The sequence below is a fragment of the Suricata suricatta genome, chromosome 14 (genome assembly GCF_006229205.1).
Source record: "Suricata suricatta isolate VVHF042 chromosome 14, meerkat_22Aug2017_6uvM2_HiC, whole genome shotgun sequence".
Lineage (NCBI taxonomy): Eukaryota > Metazoa > Chordata > Mammalia > Carnivora > Herpestidae > Suricata > Suricata suricatta.
The window spans coordinates 60,842,831-60,856,269 of NC_043713.1; the positions used below are offsets into that span (position 1 = coordinate 60,842,831).

General features: G+C 44.4%; 1 protein-coding gene across 3 annotated transcripts in view; it reads right to left on the bottom strand.

The window, feature by feature from the left end:
• Positions 1–13,439, bottom strand: part of PI4KA (phosphatidylinositol 4-kinase alpha) — a 104,481-nt gene that overhangs the window by 27,235 nt on the left and 63,807 nt on the right. For all 3 annotated transcript variants that reach the window (XR_003902916.1, XM_029922963.1, XM_029922962.1), the window contains 4 exons: positions 8,772–8,880; positions 8,273–8,409; positions 7,956–8,089; positions 5,123–5,205 (listed from right to left, as the gene is read on the bottom strand). Coding sequence is in view for 2 of the 3 variants with exons in the window: in XM_029922963.1 (XP_029778823.1) it covers positions 5,123–5,205; positions 7,956–8,089; positions 8,273–8,409; positions 8,772–8,880 (463 nt within the window). In the remaining variant the exon portion in view is untranslated. The remainder of the gene's footprint in view (positions 1–5,122; positions 5,206–7,955; positions 8,090–8,272; positions 8,410–8,771; positions 8,881–13,439) is intronic.

The window sequence follows — 13,439 nt, forward strand, 5'->3', positions numbered from 1 at the left end:
CAGCTTCTCCTGATATGAGCAGCTCAATTCATCAAAACTAAGAAGCCAACACTGATACAGTACTGTTAGCTCAACTTCAGGCTTTATGTGGACATCCCCGGTTTTCCTACTAATATCCCTTTTCTGTCCCAGGATCCAATGAAAATGCCACATGGAATTACCCATCGGGTCTCCTTTGTCTCCCTCAATCTGTGTTGATTCCTTGGTCTGTTCTTGCCTTTCATGAATCTGACACTTCTGAAAAGCACAGGCATTTTATAGCATGTCCCTCAATTTAGGCATGTCTGATGCTTGCTCGTGATTAGACTAAGGTTACAGGATTTTAGGAAAATCCCACAGAAGTGAAGTGGTCTTGTGGCTTTGTAGCAGGATTGTGTGAGATCAGTGTCTCCTACCACTGAGGAGGTGGACCTTGATCACTTGGGTACAGTGGTGTTTGCCAGGTTTCCCACTGTCTAGTTACTATTTTTCCCTTTCTATGCTCTACTCTTCAGAGGGGAGTCAATGAGTCCAGCCCACACTCGGGGAGGGGAGTTAAGCTGCAGCTCCTGAAGAGAACGTGGGCATAAGATAAAACCGTCATGGTAACTGGAAAATACTCTGTGGAAGATACTTTAGTGTGTGTGTGTGTGTGTGTGTGTGTGTGTGTGTGCGCGCGCGCGCGCGCGCGCGCGCGCATGCATTTTGTATTAAGTAGAATAAGCCCCAATGTGGGGCTTGAACTCACAACCCTGAGATCAAGACCTGAGCTGAGATCAAGAATCAGACACTTAACTGCCTGGGCCACCCAGGTGCCCCTGGGGAAGATAGTTTGAGGTTATGTAGACAAATCATTTCTCTCTAAGATTTTGGCCAGATTTTAGTGTCTGTCAGTGGGCTCTGCTTGCAGCAGGTACTCTGCTTCTCACTAGGATTTTGTTTTCTTCATTCTTTCTACTTTTAGTAATTGGGATTCTATAAAGAAGATCTGTACCTCTTTCCCCATGTTTGATATATTCAATTGTCTAATCAGTATAGACTCATAGATATTTATTTCATTCACTGGGTTATAATCCAATACTGTCATTTGCTGCTCAAATTGTTCCAGCTTTGGCCACTGAGAGCTCTTTCAGGGGAGACTGCTGTGTCTTTGTGACATGCTCATGTGCCTTTTCTTTTCTTCTTCTTTTCCTTTTCCTTCCCTGCCCCCCTTCACAGGACCTTCCTTTCTGGCACTACCAGGTATCCCAGGCTCACCTTGTATTTTCCCTGCTCCAATTCTCTGTAGAATCAAACCTTTTTCCCCTTGGAGACTTGGTTCCTTTTAATGCAGAATGGCATTTAGAAAGCAAGATCTGAGCACCAGATGTGCTTGTTGCTACCAGGGTACAAAGCAGGTTTTGTTTGTTTGTTTGTTTATTTTGAGAGAGAGCGAGTGAGTAGGGTAGGGACAGAGAGACGGAGAGACAGAGAATCCCAAGAAGGCTGTGCACTGTCAGTGCACAGAGCCCCACGAGGGGCTCAAACTCATGAACCATGAGATCATGACCCGAGCTAAAATCTAGAGTCATTTACTTAACTGACTGAGCACCCAGGTGCCCCTACAATGCAGATTTTAAAAAGTCACAGTACAGCACAAGCATCACAATGCTGATGTAGTGAAGTGCTGCCCCATTTATCTGTTGTCTTTTTTTAAAATTTTTTTTTATGTTTTATTTATTTTTGATACAGAGAGAGACAGAGCATGAGCGGGGAGGAGCAGAGAGAGGAGACACAGAACCGGAAGTAGGCTCCAGGCTCTGAGCTAGCTGTCAGCACAGAGCCCGACGTGGGGCTCGAACCCATGAACGTGAGATCTGACCTGAGCCGAAGCCAGAGGCTTAGCCGACTGAGCCACCCAGGTGCCCCTGTCTTTTTTTTTTAAGATATTATTTTTGGGGTGCCTAGATAATATAGTGGTTAAGCGTCTGACTCTTGATCTCAGCTCAGGTCATGATCTTAAAGTTTGTGAGTTCGAGCCCTGCATTGGGCTCTGCACTCATGGCATGGAGACTGCTTGGGATTCTGTCTCTCTCTCTCTGCCCCTCTCCCACTTGCGTGTACTCTCTCTCTCAAAATAAAAAAATAAACAAAAAAAAATTTTTTTTAAGATTTTTAAAGGTAATCTCTACATCCAATGTGGGGCTTCAATTTACAACCCCTAGAACAAGAGTTGCATGCTCTACCAACTGAGCCAGCCAGGCGCCCCATCCAGTATCTTTAGGGTGGCTAAATGACAGGGCTGTAAGGTCAGCAGGGCAGAAAGATGAGGCAGGCTCTGCACCTCTGTGCCCCAGGCCAAGCACAGAGCTTGAAACATAAAGAGGCATTGCATCTGTGTTTTTTTATGAGGATAAATGGGCCCCCAAAGCTCTCAGACATGGGAATTGATTAGTGTGACCTGGACAGATGCCCAAACAGGGAGAGGCTACTTTCTAAGAAGTTGGGTTTGGTCGATGAAATCTTGTTTTGGGGGGGTGCGTTTAGTGTAGTATCTTTTCATATAGCTCTTAGGAAACTGAAACTGTAAGTTCCTAATAAAAAACAATCAGATAGTGGTCAGATGCCAGTCATGGTCACACAGTAGCCTCTCTGGAGATTTTTACTTAAAAACAGCCACTTTCTTTTTATATTTTTCCTTTTGTACTTTAACTTGGGACTACCTCAGTCTTAGTCTGTAATGACGGACTAGGCAGCTGTCAGGCTGCACTGCAGGAACACACAGAGGCCTGGCTCCCACCTGCACAGAGGAGGTGCCAGCCCTCCATTTCGGGGGCTGCTGGCTGCTTCTTATAACCTCCTTTCTGCTTGGCTCTGAAAGTTCATGAATAACACATCTCCATAGGCATGTACTTCCCTCCTCTTACGTTTTAGGAGGGAAAAGGAAGAAGAAAGTACACTCACTAAGTATACATTTATTGGCTTAACCTAAGTGCCATACTCAGAACAAAAACAAATAACCCACTTGGAAATCATGTAGAAGAGTATGGTGGGCTGTGAAAATTAAAAAGTGTCCACAGCGTGCCCATCAGTTCCCAGTGCAATTTAGTTTCCTCTTATGACACAGTAACAGGAAAAACAGAACTTAGAAGAGAGAGGGTGACATTTAGCTTTAGAAAGCTATCTTATTCTGTCTGTAGATATTCTCATTAGGAGGCTGTCTAAATGTGGTAGGTTCTTAGGCCCATATGGGTTAGGAATCTCAAATTTTTTTTGTTGCTTCCCTCCGTACTAGAGCCAAAGAAGCTCGGGGTGATCTGGCACAAAACAACTGTTATATAAACACTGGGCACCTGGGTGGCTCAGTTTGTTGGGCGTCTGACTCTTGGTTTCAGCTCAGATCATGACATCACAGTTTGAGTCTGAGCCCCATGGAGGGTCTGCGCTAGCAGTGTGGATCCAGCTTGGGATTCTCTGTGTCCTTCTCTCTCTGCCCCTTTCCTGCTCTCTTTCTCAAAAATAAGACAACAACAACAACAAACAATGGGTAAATGGACAAGGGGAACAAATAACAGTGTCTCTACTATACCTACGAGTGGTCGTGGGACATGTGTGTCGGACTCTTTGAATGTGGGGCTCCCTCTTCCTGTATCCTGCACCCCAGTGAGAGGTGTTTCCTACCTTACAAATTGCCTGCCTGCACCTTCCACCCTGGCCTCTAAAGGGCTCCTCCTCCTCCAGTCCTTCCCCCTACTGCCAGAAGAGGGAGCTTCCAGAACCCTTACACTTCTTCCTTGCCAACGCCACAAAAATAAATTCAAGCACCTAATTTCTTGTCTTGCAAGAGTGTAAAGAGTTCTATAAAGAACTTACTGGACAAAGGTCTTACATGAAGCAGCACTTCAGAATCCTTGGGGTGATTTTATTTTATTTTTTAAAGTTTTATTTTTAAGTAATCTCTACACCCAAGGTGAGACCCAAACTTATAACCTAGAGATCAAGAGTTGCACACTCCACTGACTGAGTCAGTCAGGCACCTCCTTGGGGTGATTTTTAAAATAATTTCTTTAAGGATTGATTTTTCAACAGTAGAAAAAACAGTACCAGAATTATCTGGGGATTAATTCTCTATTGGCAAGAACAAGTTGATAGATTCTTCAGTGTGCCAATGGCTTCTGGCATGGAAAGGTCTCCTCTCTACAAACTATACTTAATTAATAATAAATTTATTGATTTTAAGAATTATCAATTAGCATTCTTCGAAATATTTGCCCACACATTTAATCAGAACTCATGGCCATAATGTACCCAAATATTAAGCACAATTATAAAACTTATCAAATTCTTCTAAGCATATCATTAAAACATAGGTCTAACATTTCAGAGTCTCTTATTATAATTTTAAACACTTTAAAAATTAACACACAGACCAATGCAATGATGTTTAAAACCTCTCAGTGTCCTTATACTTAAACTAGCCAAACAGTGCCTATACTATGTGTTTAAGTTTTTTCTTTGCTATCTCAATTTTAATTTTTTAATAAAAATTTTTAATAAAAAATTTTTTAATGTTTATTTTTGAGAGAGAGAGACAGAATGCAAGTGGGGGAGGGACAAAGAGAGAGAGAGAGAGAGAGGGAGACACAGAATCAGAAGCAGACTCCAGGCTCTGAGCTGTCAGCACAGAGCCCATCACAGGGCTCAAACCCACAAAGTGTAAGATCATGACCTGAGCCGAAGTTGGACGCCCAACCACCTGAGCCACCCAGTTGCCCCTATATTTTTTAACGTTTATTTATCTTTGAGAGAGAGAAAGAGGGGGAGGAGGGGCAGAGAGAGAGGGAGACACAGAATCTGAAGCAGGCTCCAGGCTCTGAGCTGTCAGCACAGAGTCCAATGTGGCAATAGAAATTTAAAGGCAATAGAAATTTAGTGAATACACTGCAATAGAGTGGTGGGCAGGACAGCAGAAAAGAGGCTGTCTGCCACGAGTCAGTGGTGTGGAATATACCTCTAAGGTTCTATGTTTTATATTGATCTTTCCAATGCAGTATGTAACTTCATAAAACTATTTTCTTCATGTAGACAGAAAACTGGGAGTAGTATTCCTTTTTATACTATTAAAGCTCAATTCATCATTAAAGTACCACAATAATAAACTTACCAGATTTGTCTTTCTGAATAGCTTTATCTTCAAAGTAGCAGAACATTACCTGGAAGCGATCAGGATCTGTTGAACGCAGTACCCTAGCAAGGAGAACAGTTTTGGGTAAATTTTGAAAAATCCATGCTCTCCCTATCACAGGTTTGGTACTGCCCAGAACTACTAAGGCTGTGAGGAACCAATAACCTACATGACTTAGTGTCACAGACTCACAGGGACTTTCTGGAGGACAATATCCCCCATCTGTCATAACACTCCCACACTGTTCACCCAGCAACCCACCACCAGTGATATGTCTTAACGGTCACGTGCACAGCAGTGCTGGCTGAACATCCATCAGTAGGAGACAGGTAAGTTACACCAAAGTACACCCATTCAGTGGTACAACATGCAGCCACCAAAATAGAAGGCAGCTCCAGAAAAACGTCCAAGATGCACTATCACATGAGAAAGCAAGGTGTGGAGGCAATGGATACAGCATAATGTCAGCAATTAAGTTTCTGAAAGGCCTCCCTGTGCCTTCTATGTGTAGGATATTTATGTTTGTATTTATAATGTCTAGAAACGAAAGTAAAACTATCAACAGTGGGCATCTCTGAATTCGAGGCCAGGAAAGTGAGACTTGTATTTTTCATCTTGAGCATCTTCTGTACCATCTCAATGTTTTCCTTCTCTTTTTTGGTTTATGCACCATTTTTATTTTCATAGAAAAAAATCTTTAACTTTAGGGCAAAGGAAGAAAAGGGAATGTATGCACTTAAACCATGGTCCCTGTGAAGGGCCATTAGTTTGCGGGGCTCCACTAGGACAGTGCAGCACATGTGCACACAGGCAAGCGCTTGGCAGAATCTGTCCGTGGGCGTCTACACCAACTTTCTGTGAGTCAAACTGCAGCAGGGCAGGCTGGGTGGCTTTAAGTGCATGCATTCTCAAGGGCTCATGTTTACATAGCTTTTATGTAATTTCTCACACTGTCCACCTTGCTGTTTTAACACTCTCCTAATAACCAGTGGCTGAGAGTTTGAGCCGTGTTCTTGAAAGAAGGCTTCAGGGTTGCTTCTCTGTGCTAATAGTGCTTGCAGGGGCCTGGCTGGCAACATGGAGCGGGAGTTGGGTTCTTGGGAGCTGCCTAGGGGCCATCCCCTTAGGGTCCTGCTCTAGCAGCCCACTCAATAGCCTGTCCTGAGAACCTGAGAACTCTATTCATGGGCACACTTGTGCGAAAGCAAGAGACAGCCTTGCTGGTGGCACATGAGGCTGAGAGACCTCTCTTGTAGCCATTCGACCTAGGAGCAAACCACGCTTTTGATCTGTTGGTTTGTTTTGTTTTGGTTGGGTTTCTCGTTGAAAATATATTCTTTATAATAAAAAGGACAAGTAAGATGCTATGCGGAATGGTGGTGAGATTAGTAGTATTTCCTTTCCACTTATTTCCAAGCTTATGTGTAATGTTCTATTACTTTTATTAAAAAAAAAACCTCTAATGAACAAAGAAAAGAAGGTCAAAAGCTCCTTAGCTCTGCAGGACTGTGGGGGAAAATGGGTCACCAGTTTTCAAATTCTGCTCTGATGTGGCACCCTCAGGCTACCAAGAGGCTGGGAGATGACAGAGCTGGAAAGTAGGGGCTCATTCCCACTTGCCAAACCAGACTTAATCTATTTTATATGTTCAGCTTCCTAGTAAGAGTTCTTTTACCAGAGGCTTTCATGGCACCACACAAAGGTTTAAATAGTGGCATTTCCCAAACATTCCCCCCTTTAAGAACTAACACTTCATTTTTCAAACCATTTGGTAAAGTTTATTCTATAACTTATTGCACCTATCTTGTGACTTCAACAAACAGGTTATATGTAACCTGACCTTTTTTGATGACAGGGACGCATCTTTCTGTAGCTAGTGTATTCAGTTGCAGTCCCATGGTGCCTCAGGGCTTACCATAGTGAGTCTGTACCATCCACACAGGCAGCTTCTGAGCATCATAGCTGGTTCTTCCAGCCTTCATTTACGAGAGACAGCATGGCATAGTGCATAACAGATGACTTGGATCTCAATCCAAATCAGGGATTATTACCTTGGATAATGTACTTAACTGCTCAGTGTCTCAGTTTCCTTATCTGTAAAATGTAATAATACTTACCTCACAGGCTTGTTGGAGCCTGTGAGGTAAGTATCAACACAGGTACTTAGCACAGTGCCTGACATGGCATAAGCACTCAATCCATGTTAATAATGGTGTTGTTATGGTGATAATTATTATAGTTGTTAGGTCTGCTGTGGTTACCTATGTATCCTGAGTATCCAGCTATCTGTGGGACTGTTTTGGGACTGTTTCCCTTCCCATTTCCAATATGCTCTTTGTACTCAACTGCAGTCCTGGAAACTCACTCAGTAAATGTCTTAGAACATTCTCAGTGAGGGCTGGTTCCTAACAGGGGCTCTTGTGCAATCAAGTGGACTGAGTTGGCAATATCCATAGTGACTGCTCAGAAGCCTATCCCTTATAAGGAGCGGATAGTGAGAGAGATATAAGATGTGGTGTTTGGTGCTCAGAAGGGAGGAGCACACAAGAAAAGCAGAGGGTGTTTTTGTTTTTTGCTTTTTTTCCCCTTCTGAGTAGCAGGCAAAAGTTTATTAGAGTGTAAGACTAGAAAGTAAGAACAGTAGGAAAGCTCTCTTTACAGAGAGGGGACATTTGAAAGTGAATCCCTCTGTTTTTTGCTTTTTAAGAAAGCTTACATGTCTTGGGAGGAAGTGAAGAGTCCTGCCCCCAAAAGGCACAAACATATAAAAATTAGGTCCAGGGGCTGTGCTGGGAGGTGAAGGCCTGTATACCTCATATATTCCAGCCGATAAACAGACAGGAGATAGGTGGACATGGCAAAGTCCAGCTTGTTGATGAGGGCGGACACTTCGGGGGGAGGGTCCAGCAGGTTGATGATGGTGCTGCGGAGCTCACTCAGTTCGGCCTAGGAGGGGAATAAAAGGCTCAAGGGCTCACACAGGCACCTGGAGGGGAAGGCATCCCTCCTCCAGGAGAGGTGGATAACATGTGATAACAAGGACAAAGAAAGGAGCTGCCCATCATTCAAGAATGCTTAGCAAAATCCCTGCCCAGCATCACCTATCCTTGGCAGGTTGAGAATCCTTACAGGGGTGACTGTGTCGTTTTTCATGGCCGAATTATACTGGAGGACGGAACGCAGTGGTTCTTTGCTGGGAAACGTGAGCAGGGGTGACTTGGTGGCTATTTCACAGACCCCCTCGTACCACTCTTCTGGCCAGAGTCCTGCAAGAAAGTGCACATGAGTGAGACCACCAACTTGCTCAAGAATCACTGCAGGGCAGTTGATGCTGACCATTTCTAGAGTTGTGAGTCCTTTACTTGAGCCAATTATCCCCAAAAAAGGGCACAGAAATGAGTCTGTTTCCTAACTTGGAAAGGTATTTTCCTAAGATATACAGATAGTATTCTCAGAATCCTAAACTATATCTGGGAAGTATAACATTTGCATACATACTTGTAGGAAGCAGCAGCTGAATTTACACTAATTTTGAATGCATACACATTCATAATTAGGTAGAGTCCTACCTCACCTTTGTTTTCACTTTGCACTCTTTTTTTCTTCAGAAGAGCAAGTATCCCCCTACCTGACCCCTCCACTGCGAATCCCATCAGCACGGAATAGAGCCAGAAGTCCCGGAAGAGCTTCTGCAACCGAGGCTTAGCTTCTTTGATGGGAGGCAACCTTCGGGTGAGCTGATATGCCAAGGACAGAGGGAGAAAAAGAAGTTATTTGCTCATAAGCCCTAAAACCTACAGATATGAAAATCAACCAGATTAATTCTCCAAGAATCTATTAGTCATTTTGGGTAGGAAAAGACACACTGAGCAGTGACCAACCCCTCTTGATCAGTTCACCTTTAAATATTCACCCATTCAGCAAACATTTATTGAATAGCTAATGTGCACGAGGCACCATGTCTGGGAGGTGAAAAGCCCCATTCCTGCAGAGACCTTGCTGTTTAGTTTGGAGGCAGGTGAAGAAATAATCACAGTGTGGCAGAGATCCTGGAGAAGGTGTCATGGGTCTCAATGTTCCTGTGCAAGGAACTCTTGGCCAGGCAGAGAAGAGAAAGCAGCGCGTCCAGCCATAGGAGCTTCACACCCAAAGCCTGGGCCTGGGGAGGGCATGAAAGGCTTGGGGAGGCTGGAGCTCAGGTGAACAGTTGTGACTGAAGAGATGTTGTGATCATGAGGAATCGTGTGGATTGAAGAAAAGTGGTTTTCAGATCTTTTCTGGCAGCACAACTTTTTCAAACAATAATCTTGGGTAGAATCCCAATATGTAAAACAGGTACAGGCAGAGTTGCTTAGGCGCAGGAGTGAGAGGCTGAAGTCCCTGCATCCTTGCTCCAGGTGGTGTCCCGCCCAGTATAAAGCAGGGAGTAGCTTGTAGGCTTTGTAAAAATGTTAGATTTGCACATAACACCTCACCTATTGGACAAATTGGCCCTCACAGAAGCCCCAGAGGACATCAAGCCTCCTACCGTGATAATCAACCTACAACGAGGGGTCTCTGCAACTCAAACATTCATGAGTGCCAAGTATGGGCCAGGGTCACGGGTGTGGGACACACGTCGCTGGTAGGGGTGAGAGATCATAGAGAGATAGGCACCTGAACACATGACTGGTAGGGACTATAAACTGGTACACTATTTCCTGGAAAGCAATTTGGTAAAATGAATAAAAAATTCTAAATAATCCCATAACTTCACCTAAAATCCCCTCTATAGCAATCTATCAAAAAAAAAATCTAAGTTAGGCACAAAAATGTTGTAAGATTTGTTAGAACAGAAAAATAAATAAGGGCACCTGGGTAGCCTAGTTGGTTAAGTGTCTAGCTCTTGATCTCAGTTCATTACTTCACAGTTCTTGGGTTCAAGCCCTGAGCTGGAGACTGTCAGCACAGAGCCTGTTTAGGATTCTCTCTCTCTCTCTCTCTCTCTCTCTCTCTCACCCCATCCCTGCCCCTGTTCATGTTCTCTCTCTCAAAATAGATAAAACTTAAAAAAAAAAAAGTTGGGATGCTTAACTGACTAAGTCACCCAGGCACCTCTGGATCCTGGATTTTTAAAAGCTATAAAAAAAAATAATAATAAATAAAAAACTATGAAAGAGGTCATGGAGAAACCTAACTGGGACTGGATGTCTGATATAAGAGAGTGGGGCAGAGTAGGGCAGAGATCCTTCTATTTAAAAGACAGTCTCTTCAGCGCCCAGGGCTGAAGTGTTGTGACCTTCTCTACAACTCACCTTCAAATACCTCAGGAGATACCCTCAGGGCGCAGGCACACAAATAGCAAAACAGTAACTGTTTTATCCAGGAGGCTGGTATATGGATGTCAATTATTCAATTCTTCTAAGTGCTTGGTATATACTTTTTTTTAATGCTTTTTTTAAAATTTATTTTTGAGAGGCAGAGAGGGACAGTGTGAGCAGGGGAGGGTCAGAGAGAGAGGAAGACACAGAATCTGAAGCAGGCTCCAGGCTCTGAGCTAGCTGTCAGCACAGAGCCCGACACAGGGCTTGAACCCACGAACCATGAGATGATGACCTGAGACGAAGCCGGACGCTTAACCAACTGAGCCACCCAAATGCCTCAGTGCTCTGTATATTTTTAAATTTCATAATAAAAAGTTGGTGGGACACCTGGGTGGCTCAGTTGGTTAAGCGTCCAACTCTTAATTTCAGCTCAGGTCATGATCTCATGGGTTTGTGAGTTTGAGCCCTGCACTGGGCTCTGTGCTAACAGTGTGGAGCCTGCTTGGGATTCTCTCTCTCCCTCTCACTCTGCCCCTCTCCTGCTTTCACCCCCCCATAATAAATAAAATAAACTTAAAAAAATAGTTTAACATAAAAAGCTGTAAAACATATCTAACCATAAGGCAACTGGAACTGGAACAATGGAGCATGTGTGACAAAAGGTACTGATTTCTAGTGGGGGCCAAAACTATGTACCTCTAATGGGGACTAGATCCAAAACTGTCAGAATTGTCAAGAAGGGCTGTCAACAGTGGGCTACATGATCAGAAACCTAGATATGTAAGGGGCACCTGTGTGGCTCAGCTGATTAAGCATCCGAATTTGGCTCAGGTCATGGTCTCGAGGTTTGTGAGTTTAAGCCCTGTCTCAGGATTCTCTCTCTCTCTCTGCCCCTCACTCACTTGCACTATCTCTCTCAAAAATAAAAGTAATAATAATAGAGGTGCTTGAGTGGCTCAGTTGGTTAAGTGTCCGACTTTAGCTCAGGTTATGATCTTGTGGTTTGTGAGTTCGAGCCCTGCATCAGGCTCTGTGCTGACAGCTCAGAGCCTGGAGCCTGCTTCAGATTCTGTGTTTCCCTCTCTCTCTGCTCCTCCCCTGTTCACGTTCTGTCTCTCTCACTTAAAATTAAATAAACATAAAAAAATTTAAAAAAATACATTATTGGTTAGTTTAAAATAACCTAAGCAATAGAAACTCATAGAAAAGAAATTTCAACAAAGAAGTACATAGAGTAAAAAACGAACACTTTCAGACGAGGCCGGGCGTGTTCAGGGTGGTATAAAAATGAACACTTTCTACCTGCCTTCCATTTCCAATGTTAAAAGTTGGCTGCATCTCCTTTCAGATCTTTCCTATAAATAAACTATGTATGGTGAAAGTGACAATAGCTCACATTTACTGAGCATTTACTGAGTGCTAGGTGCCGCTCTCTGTGCTTTCAACCCGTTGTCTTATTACCTCATTTAATTTTCCCAACAACCTTATGCAGCAAGTATCACTACTGTCCTCACAATAGAGAGGAGAACGCAGAGGGCAGGAGGTGGGGTTCTTGCCAGAGCAGCCAGCGCAGCCTCGGTGTAGCCCAGAGCAGATGGTGGGAGCACAGCAGCCATGTGGTAGTCCAGAGAGAAGACTTCCACACAGAAAAAACAGCCAGTGCCAAGGCTCCAACAGGGGCCAAGCTTAGCGGGGGTGGAGGGAGCTGGCCTGGAGCAGATTATTAGATCCTTGAAGAGTCCAGACAGGTAACGGACTCTCCGAGCCAATGCGATGGCGCCCATACTGAAGTCCCAGTACTGAGTAGGAACGATGAAGATACTGAGAAAGCAATGTGTGAGCAAAGCTACTGAGTGCTAACCTAGACCCAAATCCAGCCACTCTTGCAGCTCTTGAGCACAATGGACAGCCCTTTACGTGCCAGAAATTTCTCAAAATGAGCAACATAAAAACGCCCACCTACAGGCTCCTTTCAGCACCTACAGAGTCCCCAGTATGTTCTCACTTCAGAGGGTCTCTGGACAAACACACTCTTGGGTACCAAAATCAGGGAGCAACACCCTGTGACAAGTTGGTTTTCCAGGCAATCTAGAACATTCCTATAATAACATCTTATTTATTTATTTTGTGAGAGAGAGAAAGAGGGAAAAGGAGAGGTGGGTAGGGGGAAAAAGGGAGAGAGGGGGAGGGAGAGAGAGGAGGAGGGGGAAGGGGGGAGAGAGAGGGAGACAGAGAATGAATGAATGAATGAATGAATGAGAATCTTAAGCAAGCTCCACACTCAGCATGGAGCCCGAGCAGCGCTCAATCCCACAATCCTGGGATCATGTCCTGAGCCAAAACCAAGAGTCAGACGCTCAAACAAGTAAGCCACCCAGGTACCCCAATGATGTTTTAGATTACAAAATTTTAAACTAATTTTAAAGAGTGATCCTAGCCCCACAGATCCCTGTGAATGCCTAGGACCCGAAGTTTGGGATGCACTGATTGGTAATAGCCTATCTGTTCTGCAACAGACAAGGGAGCTGGGCTGCAAGCCTGGCACAGAACACAGTGAGTGAACCCTGACTGAAGAAAGTTCTGTGCCAAGGTCTCCTTATGTTATAAATCACTAAACTCATTCCCCACCTTCACTTTTCACAGAGGGACACACTAGTAGAAGCATAGGGACCTGTGCCTAGCAGCCGCATTAGCCCTGGAGACCAGGGCCAGGTCACACATGGAGATCATCCTTACGGGAGAATTCAAAGCTGGAGGGCAGACAGTGGGCCTCTGCTTTCTGGGGAGCATTACAGCTACCCCCAGTGTAACCAAGCCCCCGGAGCTCTGAAGAGCATCTCGATTACGTGCTGGCTTCAGCAAGGACTGTGCCTGCAAGCACGTTGACACAGGGACAAGTCAGGCCTTCAAAACACCAGCTGTAACAGAACTGGGGCAGAGGAGTCAGAAGTTGCTCAGCAGAGATCAAAGACACAGCTGAGGGGGTTTGTGCT